Genomic DNA, 12,168 nt, shown 5'->3' on the forward strand with positions numbered 1-12,168 from the left:
ACGCTTTTACATCTACCACTATAATTGGTATAATATATATATATATATATGTTTTTACTGCTCTACTCTATTTAGCAACACACTCTCCGCCGATGTTTGTATTTATTTTACAAGATTACAGCACGGACAGCCTATATGATATAGTATTTTTTTTCTTCAGATTCCAACTGAAAATATGATTTTATCGATTTTACAATAATGATCATTTTTTCATTATTATTATTATCCTATAATTACTATATCTACAAAAGTACAAACTTTTGGTCATAAAAATCTCCATTGCTCAAAAATATTGTCACAAAACGTAATTATAAAACCATAGACGAATACCAGAAATCAGGAGTTCAAAAAGAGGATTTTTCAAATTTGTTTATAGTTTTCGCGAGTATATATAGATATATGTAGAATTCGAGAACCACGCAGTCAGGCAGACATAAAAGTGCACGTAACGTGTGTATGGAAATCTCAAGTGAAATGCTGATACGTGTGATTTTTGACAACCTTCAACTGTCAACGGCGATGATTGAATTCAAATTAACATCGCGAATTCTCGAACAAAACTATTTAAAGCCAAGCCGAGCGAGTTGAGCGAAAATTAGAGCTCGACGTGCATATCCCGTTTTTATTTATTTATTTGCGTCAGGGTAGGGTGTAGTGTTTTTAAGATTCGCATCGCATCCATGGCCAATGTACGCGCAAATCCGAACGATACGCTTTGTAATAGGTTCACAATAAATAAGTACACAAAACCGTCCGCGCGCGCACACGTCATCTAATTAATAATAATAATTAATGTTACATATTACAGGCAAAAGAGGTTTTAACCGTTAATCCGTGCCGAGTGTTTCTAACATATCAAAATGTTTATGGCCATCGAACTAAAGCGCACTTGCAGCATTTCCGACGGCCTATCCTGTATTACGCGATTTCGACCGTAAATTTTCCATATTAATAGCATGCTGCTACGAGTGACTAACTATAGCGGGAGAGTAACAGAGGCGCCGCCGCGTGCGTTGTGTGTCTGCAGTGTTCACATAAAACCAATGAAAGTCGAATAATGTTGACTATATTAAAACGTATACGTATTCGTTATTTACTTAAATATACGTGCGAATAAAGTCACTTGCATTCAGCGAGAACGTAATTAATTATTATAATATATATATGCATATACCAGCATAATATAAGAATACGTTCGTTCAGTGTTTTGAAGTGTTTAAAATACTGTATTGACAAAAAAAAAAAAAAAATGCGTAACGGAAAACTTCTATACAAATATACCTGTACCTGCGTATAATAATATTTGGTAAATAGTGAGTTGAGTTTATAAAAAACATAGGTTGTAATTGTAAGGATCAAAGAATCAAAGCCCTGCTTTCAAATGCTACTGTATGATTATTAATTATAGATTTCAACCTCCGCCCCAAACATTCACCCATGGGTCATGGTTGTACTGAAAAAACATCATTCAAAGCTAATCAATAATTTATTAACGAAAAAAAGGAGACTCGTAAATACTGTTTTATAGTAAATGTTCGATTTACAAAGCCATCATGATTCCTCGGGTAAAGTTTGACATCAAATTGAAATGTTTTATTTTTCGCTAATACACCCGAACAGTGTTAAATAGTTGATAACAATAGCTGAACCAACTTAAAATTTTTATAATAATGTTTAAATTGAGCCGATAAACCTTTTTTTATACATCTTAAGTATGTCGGGCATTTCTTATTTTGTCGAATTTTTTAATAAAAAAATACTATTTATATTACGTTTACTATTTTAAATATTTGAAAAATATAGTTTGTATAATTTTCAAAGATCGGATTCCACAATAGGTACCTACATTTTTTATAATATAATAAACTGGTGAAATTCGCTCTGTTATACAGAAGATGTTGAGTATATCTCGCCATTAAGAAGATCGCTAGCTATAATCGATATTGTATTAAATTTAAAATTTGAATTCAATGTTAATTATTGTAGGTACACGAAATATAATGCTGAGCGAAGGTAGCTTGTCAGTCAATATGTCTAAGGAAGAACTTATTAGATTATACACTATTTATATTGATATAAGTAATTTATTTTTCTGTTAATATAAATATTAATACGGTCGGTTGAATGTCACACTAATTTTTATCAACAAAATTCTTATAAATTTTTTTCAAATAAATATTTTAATATTATTTTATTTAGTATAACTAACTGGATTCAAACAAGATGTAAGAGATGTGGGAACCGCATATACCTGCGCGAATGGGTCATTGTTCATAAGTCAAACTACAGTAGCTGCGGTCATCCTAACCAAATTATATAGTGCGTACCACACGAGTCTACCCAAAGATAAAATTCAACGTTAAACTCTAGAATATCTTCAATGAACCCCTGAAGCTATTAAATGGATTAAATATTTAAATTTCAACTTATAAATTCGTATTATTATAGCTCTGTTACTGTTATTATAACAAATATTATTATTCATTATTTTAATTTATTTTGTTCCTTTTTTACTTAAATCATTTTCAATGTATTATTACCCCATTGGTTATGCCTTTACGAATAATTCGTACACTCAATAGAATAGTATGAATAGACTTGCCGTATAAAAATGACTTAAAATAAATTTAAATATTTTTTAAATTTAATTGTGAATATGAAGTAAATAATAATATATGTAGAGGTGAAAAATGTCATGGCCTTTCGAATAAAATTGTATAAACTGAGTACAACAAAATGTACTTAGGTAATTGTTATTTTTCATTTGAAATGTAATGTAATATAATATGTATATATTTAATTTATATAATAAACCTTGAATTAAATTGTCTAGCCTAATTAATAAATGAAATGGCGGATTTGCGAATATCGTAGACATTTGAAATTGAAACATTTATAAAAAAAATATATTTATTTATTTTTGAGTTTGTTTTCTTGTTGGAAGACCAACTTAATAATATGATGAGCAACCTTGTAACCTAATTACAATTACATTACATTAATTCGCAAATAAAAATCATATAACACATACAAAATAATAAAATAAGAAAGTTTAAAATGTCTAAAAATATAAATGAGTAAGTAGCACAAAAATATTCGAATGTATTCGAATATTTATAACGCTTTTAAAATGCAAATATATAAATTAAAATGTTTACAGAACAGTCTAGAGTTTTTCAATTTTGAAATACACCAAAAATACGAAATTCGATTTGGTCAAAAACTGGTTTTACGTGAAAAATTCCTTTTTTTTATTAATTTATTTCTTTTTTCTTGATTCTTTTGTAACTGGCAATTGTTTTCTCTTGAATTCTTATGATTAAAGAAAATATTATATTTTTAAGACAAAGAGTTTTTTAATTCACTTTAAAATTGAAATATTAAAGAACTGACGAAATAATACATATAATCTTAACTTTATTTATACGATAAAAATTAAATCGACTGTATAATATATTATAATTAACAGCATAAAATTGATTCTGCTTAATGGAAATTGACTATGTTGTACGTTTGTATGGCAACACATGCTGCATGCATATAATCACATCCTCTTAACGGGGCGCAATATTTATCGAATTTTGTCTTTAAGTTGACCTATTGGAAATATATTTTGTGGTTGTGGGGGGAAGGGGTGTTGGTTACTGAACATATGCCACATTGCCATATCTTAAGAGTTTACTTCGGATTCATCATTGTAACACTTATAGTGGTTTTATGTGTACCTATCCATGTTTTTATATGATCACATTTCACCGATACGCGGTATAGAAGGTATACCTATCATAATTCCTATAATATATTCACATCATATGCCAAAGACCAACAAAGCCAGAAGCTTTAATCCAAAATGGCAAAATCCGCGTGTTTCGTCCTTATACCAATATTGATAATATCATAATTATAATATTCAAATAATCATAACAATATAATATACATACATACCAATGTGCACATTCTGACGTTGTTGCCAAATGCTAATTATTCACAATATTTGTAAATGAAATACAATAATATAGACGGATGGATTAAAATTATCTAATTTAACTTTACAGTGGTGACGCAAACAGGTATAACGAGCTTATAAATTATAAGTAATGAAAAACATAGTAAGTACCTATATATAAGTACTACACTACTACGTGTATATTCAGTGAATTATAATTAAACTTTAAATGATGGCACAACACTAATTATCAACAAAGGTTGTTTAAATGCTTCGTAATTAAACCAATTCGAAAGATACGTTATATTATGAGCAACGCTTTTAAATAATAACTTCCTAATAACCGAGATTAAGTAAAATATAAATCGAGAATTATATTTCACTCTGGCGGGTACGGTGAAGAACCCTGACTGAATACTAATTGCAAACACACCACTGTAGCTAGTGACATATTTTATGTACCTATTTGGATATGGGGATTTCATCTCGTATCCAACATCTGCATAAAAATTTAGGTAAGTAGTTAGTATCATAATATACTTCAAAACAATAATATAATGTCAACATTTTAAAAATAAATGAATACAATTATTATTTTGACAAGTATATCATTTTCTTCGATAAAATCTCAATGTTATCCAGTTAATACCTACAACAATACGCCAGTAATACCAATATAAGTCATTAGATAAATTAATTAATATGTTATATTTGTCAGAGTTTAAATTAAAAAGAGATATAAACTTGGGGCGTGACGTTTTTTTGCAGTAATGAAATTACAATCCTCCTGGTAATTAAATTATTATCTTCTTATCTATGACTACGGGGTACTTCATCAATACATAATTCATAATATAATATTATACATATAAGTAAAATAACAGGTAACATATAAATAAAAACCTATAAGTATTATAATATATGAACCACGAAATAATAATTTATATTAAGAATAAGGAACAATATACAGCAGTGACGTGAAACTGGCTAATTTTACTCTAGTGTGTAATTTATAAAATAAAGGTACAGGTGGTAGACGAATAAAGTATAATTATGATATATACGCCCCGGAATTGTGAATTTGTACTTCGTAGCTTACTGGCTTAGTTAGGCAATAATATCAGTATACACAAACAAATGGGAGGGGGTAGCCTCGGGATAGAGGATAAATATTATGTGGTACCTATTTTTTTCAACAAAAAAGTTTTAAACATAATAGTTTCTGCCACAATTGAGGAAATATATTGTGTTTTATGAATATTATATAATACAAAAAAGATTTTATCTTCTTTTATCAGTATAGTTATTGATATAATTAAACTTGAATAAGTAGTTAAAATGAAAAACAAATTTATAAAAAATAATAATGTAAAACTTAAATAGAATAATTAATTTTTCTATATGCATTTATATTTCTAACATTGTTACAATATAATATGTAATATAGTAAGTTTTAAAATAACGTATATTTTAGTTCTAAATTATAGTCTTCCCAAAACGCTTCAGGCTTTTCAATCCATCTGCCTAAGACTAAAATAACATCTTCTCCATGATGCTTCAAAAACAATAATCTACACAACGATCTTAAAATTCCTACACTCAATCAATTAGCAAAGTTATATTACTTTAAATTGCACACCAACTTGAACTCTCACAGTAACTCATTAATAAATCAACTTTCTTCCACCTCACTTCCTGATAGTGTATGTAGAAGACTGAAAAGCCAGTGATCTAGAGACATACTAACGTAAAAAAAACACACACGATACTAAAAATGTACTCGGCTGGGTGGTGCTGCTGAATACCTGCCCACAAATGTTAAATTCTCCCGTCACTTACCATTAATTATCAAATTTTCTCATTGTACATAATAATATGTTGTATAGATTGTAAATTACTTATAATATTATTTTAAAAAAAGGATTGTCTTGAGACTATGTAATAATTATAATACTACTAAAGATTAGTTATTCGGCATATATTCATTGTAAAGTGTCATTTTTAATATTATGTGTAATAGATAGTAGATACAGTAAAATCTTTAAGGCTTTAAATCCCGGATAATTTCGGTCACTGAATTTTGTCCACCAGTCCACCAATTGGAGGAGATGTCTGGTATTCAGAAGGTTCGGTCATAGAAAAGATGTAGATTTTTCTTTAAAAAACATCGACTTTTTTTAAATGTCTACTATTTATAATAGGTGTTCGTAAAGAAAGGTTTCATTATATAATAATAATAAACAATTATTTTTATCATTATTTTTCATAAATAAGTTCTTTATAGTACTATCATAAATAGAAAATCATACTTAGTTGTTTGTATTTTTACGTGTTTATAAAATCTAAACCGTATAAAATTTATAAAATAAATATACCACCTTTCAATAAAGCATAAGCAATTTAACTATAATTTAATGTGGATATCAGTTTATAGACCGGCCACCGAAAATGCGTCTCTGCGTTTCATCCCATTCAATGCTGACACGTCGCCAATTTTTTGCAGGATTTATGGTCTTGTATAATGGCTGTTTTTGGAATTTCCCCTTAACACACAACAAACAAAATGTTTTGCATAAATATAATATACACACGATATTTAATTTATTTGTTAAAATAAATTGAAAATTGCAATTTAGAACTATAGATGAATTCAAACATCCTGTTATATAAAAAATATTATACATTTATATGAAACTAGATTATTATCACTTGTTATATACTCAATACTATACTATAAACATTATTATTTATAAGTAAATTAATTAAAAAAAAAAAAAAACATCACATATTTAATAAACGTTTAATCGTGAATCGTGTTATTGAATTATACTGCAGATAATAGTTTTCAATAATTTGTGCAAGACAAGAAAATAAACAATTACATAGATATTTGCAAATTGTTCCTATTATTTTATACGTTAGGCACGTACTACATATAATTATATAAATATAATATTTAACGTAATATATTATAACGTGCACATTTATCATACTATAGGAAAAAAATATTCCTTCTCTTCAGTATACACATTTTAAAACTAACTTTTGATTTATAATAAAAGCAACCGACCTTATTATTTTTAGTTTTAAATTCCAATGCATTCTAAATTTTTATCATTATAATAATTTAAAATGTATATGATGAGAAGTGGGGAAACATGGAGAGAGATGAAATTATTTCTGTGCGTTTTGCTGAGAGTTAGTCGATTTGATTAAACCCGCCGTGGCTATAACGCAAGTTCCATTAGAAGGTTGACGAACACTGAACAGCTATTTCATCCGATAATATATAAATATAACATTAGATATATTAAATATTTCATTATAGCTGTGGTGTGATGGTAATGCTGCAAACGGCGCATGGGCAGATTTTTTACTTTAAGGTCTAACATATCCGATATTACCGTGATGACCACCACTGGACCAATGTGCGAGCTAAACGACTGTTATATGGATATAATACACACAATATGTATTATGAATCTGTGCCGTTACTTGTAGTATATAGTATAGGTACATATAACGTATATATTTACTTAACATGCAGTGTCGATTAATTATTGCCAACACGCATGGTGACGTAAATCATAATAATTAATATTCATTTTATTGTGGACACGAAGCCACGAAGGGGAAAAAACGTAATTATTTTACCGGGTCCGTGAATGGTTTTGATGGTTCGTCGACGGGAATCGGACGACCCTCCGGCACGCCAGAAGTTAGTTCACTCATTGTTTTTGAAGTGCTGTACACGAAGGTGCACACCATGTCCCGCCTGTCGGCCGATACATCATCGAGACTGATTTGAGGACACTTGAAAACTCTGGGTCTCGTCCTCAGGATATTCGATCTTGCATCTGCTCTATCTTTATCGTACTCAATCACTTTCTGTAAAACGATGCAAATGTATAGACTACCTACCATTTACAACGTATACATAAGAATATATTATATTTTATAAACGCATTACACATACGACCTTTTATGCGTTTTGAGTTCGGGCCGATTTTCTCCTATACGTAAAAGTCGTACATATATACCTATATACGAGTATATTCGCATATATATAAGTTCGTACAACACCGCATAATAGTGTGGTTGGCCCAAGAATAAATAACTATGTAGTAAAGCACATTGATAGAAACGGTATTCTACCTACTATCATTTTATAATAAAATATATCACAAAAACGTATTTAAATGCATATACAATGTAGTAGATGTAAAAATGTAACTAAAATGTGTTTATTTTTACGTATTATATTTTTTATATTTTTTATTAATAATACTGACTGGAAGCTCAATAACATTTACATAATATTATAATGTATTAAGTATTAACGTATGAATTATAGCTTTAAATAATTAATTAATAACAAATAAGAAAATGTACAAGATAAAGAACCTACCGAGCTATGAATAAATAGTTATCAAAAAGAGAAAGATGGTTCTACATTGGTAATCTACATTATCATTATAAGGAACATTGCTTGTGATAACATAGAATGAATAGTCATTGCATGATGAAAAATAATATTAATATTTTTCCCATGTGTGGTGTACAGATCAAAGCTATCCTTTTGATCGCAGACAATCAAGAAGGTTTTGTGAACTACGTTTCTTTTAATATAGCAACTGAACTGGTGAAACGTCAATTATTCAGAATCGTGCGGGTGTCTTGTGTAGTTGTGTGTGTGTGTTTCGCGGGTGACCGATTATATTTCATAAAGAAACGAAAAGAATTTTAAAAAAAGTTGCTTTATGCATAAAAAAATTCTCTGTTTCCGTTATGATCAGTTTGCATATGAAATATATACTTGGAATGAAACGTACCAGTCAATCAAAATTAGGGTTGCAAATCATAATAGATTACATGAATTCACCAAAAATTAAAGAATAATATTGTGTAGTTCAATATTGAAGTAACGTATGAAAATCATATACTTTTGGATTGTTTAATTTTATCAAAAATTCAATTTTTCATAAATAACATTTTCCATCAGAAATTTAACACACCATACCTATTTGATTCTAGAAAGTTGTACGTCTCATCCACAAATAATTGATACATAAATACACAAAACTGTTCTATACAGTAAAATTTCTGAAAATATTATTATTTAGAGTACCTTAAGGTACTATAAGCAAATATATAATAATCATGGATGGAGTATGGAGAACTAAATTTAGGGATTTTGATACTCCGGAAGACCTATAAATACTTATTTAATAACTTTCTTAGGTCGGATATTTCACTTTTCGTGGCTTAATATAATTAATCTACAATAAATTATCTGTAAAATTCGATAAAATTGATATTATTTATTACAAACCAATCGAAACTCTGTGGTGTTTATTTACGGTTGTGTTAATTTAAAATAACAAGAGAAATACAGTAAATGAAACCTAAAAGTTAATAATTCGAAGTGAATTCGATTCCCTTGAAATAATATACGTTCAAACTCAATAAAAATGTAATCATAGTAGATGCAGCAGTGGCAGCACTTTGACCAAAGTGTTTCGAAGGATATAATATCATAAATGGCCTTAAACCACACGATATATCTGGTTTTATCTGTATGTCTCACGCGACGAAATCATTCAACTCCTAAATCTGTAGACTATAACTCTGTAATTGAACCTAAATGGGTTCGTCATATATTTTTAAAAAAAAATTAAAACAAAACTTTATCTCTATTTATCCATTAGTTTTTAAAAAAATAATCGTAATTTATAACTTTTTTTAAATTGTAGATAAAAGTATCGACATTTAACATTTGATCGCTTATTCAAAACGAATTTAAGATACCTAATGCTTGTCTCATGAAAAAAGAGAAAATATCCATCGGTAGGTATTACAATATGTGTAACCAATATTTTTTGCTTAAATTTTCATAGATTTTAAGTTGTGATTCTGTAATGTAAGACAAAAAATTAAAAATTAAATCCATTACCAACAAAATTTTCGTTACTAAAGTTATTTTTTATAATATATATTTTATTACAGTATATTGAACTTAATTTAACTCTATGTTAAAATATACACTCATATAATATTATACTAGTGTTAATAATGATCGAAATATAAGAATGGTAAATCATTAAACCTATATTGTATAACAAAATGTCGATCATCTTATTCAAAACTGGTCTGTGATTACTATTTCTCGTACTAATTACAACAATAATTAATATTAATTATGATTATTGCGAGAATTTTTATTAAAATTTAAATTAATTAATTTAACAAAAAATTATACATATAATCATACATTCTCAAATCATAATTTAACGAACTTGAAATTAATTATAATTAAGAACTAATAGGAATAGTGTAAAGTCACATAATTATGGTTAAAATAAATAATACATAAGAGAGAAAATGTCTACGTATCGTTTACTTATTTAAAAGTAAAATATTTAAATATGTAACCTATTAGAAGAAAACTACATATATATTAGGAGAGAACTCACACTCATAAAAGAAAGAAAAGAGCTGATACACATATGAAAGAAGCCCAATAAGCTGTATTCTTTAATATAATGATAAGTAAAAAAACCTAAAAAAAAAAAATGTGATTAGATTGTGTATCTTAGATAAATAAATAGATAGATGGACAAAAAGGTATAGTTGTGAGTGCTTTATGGGTGTCTGCTGGGATACTATAATAGCTAAAACAGGAGAATAATGAGATATTAAACCAAGCCGTGTCGGTGGCGTTGAATAACCAAAGTTGTCAATTAATAGTTAAACACGGAATTTGATGTCAGCGCGTACCTACCTATATTAAACAATTATACGACTGTGGCAGTCAGTGCAGCATTCCAGTTGAGTAACTTATCTGACAGATACGTTTCTCAATAATAATATTATGTCTTGCATACCTCGGAGGGGTAGTGACTGATAGGTTTCTGGCTACTCAAAATGGGTTTCGGGTGGCAATCGAAATCGAAAGGCAACCTTTGTGAGTACGGTATCGTCTTGAGTGTCTCTACGTTACAAAATGTCTGTGGTACCGGAAAATGTGGATGTTCCGCTTCGGCTTTAAATTCGTATCGATCCCAATCAAAAATCCGCTGTCTCTCCGCCAGAAAAGGCCACGTAAAATCCGAACGGTTTGTCGTGTCAAAATTATTTGTCATCTGAAATCGGTGTAAAATAGTGAATCAATAAAATAAATACATTTAATGTGCATAAAAATGACTTTTAATAATATATGTCACTTTCACGACGATACCAAACATGTAAATTAATACGTAGTCGACACGATCCGATAAACAATGTTGTTGTTGTGCATCGCAAGTATACGATATTTATCACGATTCTTAGTCGGACTATAGTCGGACCTGCTCGCTCCGAAATCAGTGGTAATCAGTTCTGTGATTTTGGTGTCTTGTACATAATTATCTTTTCATCCAATTTAACAGTAAATACACGCGTTTATTTCTCGTAGTTACTTCTATAAGTGAGAGTGTTTGCGATTTGTGGAGTAATTGAAAAATTATACAACCAAAACGATATTACAATATTAATATTTAAATACATAAATGTATAAAATGCATAAAAATGCTTGACTTAGAATTGACAGTGGAGTTAAATACGAACAAGAATATTACATAGGTACTATATAATCACGAAAAAGCAGTCCTTGGTTTTATATTAATTTTTTGTATTCTCCTTTGCTCCTGACAAAAATAGATAATAATATTGAATTTAAAATATGATTAAATATATATAACACATATTTTACATATTTTACATATTTTGCCGATGTTTTTTAATGAATATAAAAACCTATTTTATAATTTTTTTTATTGAGTCAGGGATTACAGTTTAATTGGATCCAAACAATACTTTCAGAAAATATACCGTTTACAAATTCATAATCGCAAACATAACATCCATTATTATTATTTTTTTTTTGCGTGTAAAAAATACAGTTTAGTAAACAATCTCAACTTGTTTTATCAATATTCAGTAACTCGTCAATTTGACGAACAGCATAATTGTACACAAATCACAATAATATAATTTATATTTTATTATTACAATTATTGTTCAAATATGTTCAAATATCTTTTCATATAATAAACATCAATATAGCATAAAATAATATGAAGTATTAATTATGTATTTTTTTTTTTTTTATTATTATTATTAGGAAAGAGCCCTCGGCAGCATAGGCCATTGGGCTTACAAAATATGAATAGCTAATTATGTAT

The 12,168-nt window shown here is 28.4% G+C and overlaps 1 protein-coding gene across 1 annotated transcript; it reads right to left on the minus strand.

Annotated features, from left to right (window-relative positions):
- Positions 1-6,324: 6,324 nt before the first annotated feature.
- LOC107173570 (uncharacterized) lies at positions 6,325-11,500 on the minus strand. The gene is made up of 3 exons (XM_015524154.2): positions 10,831-11,500; positions 7,601-7,834; positions 6,325-6,489 (listed from the first exon to the last, which is right to left on the minus strand). The coding sequence occupies exons 1-3, from the start codon at positions 11,086-11,088 to the stop codon at positions 6,370-6,372; spliced, it is 612 nt and encodes a 203-aa protein (XP_015379640.2). The 5' UTR covers positions 11,089-11,500; the 3' UTR covers positions 6,325-6,369.
- Between the last annotated feature and the right edge of the window lie 668 nt (positions 11,501-12,168).

The sequence above is a fragment of the Diuraphis noxia genome, unplaced genomic scaffold (assembly GCF_037042655.1).
Source record: "Diuraphis noxia isolate RWA-SAM2 unplaced genomic scaffold, SU_Dnox_SAM2 contig0003, whole genome shotgun sequence".
Taxonomy (NCBI): Eukaryota; Metazoa; Arthropoda; class Insecta; order Hemiptera; family Aphididae; genus Diuraphis; species Diuraphis noxia.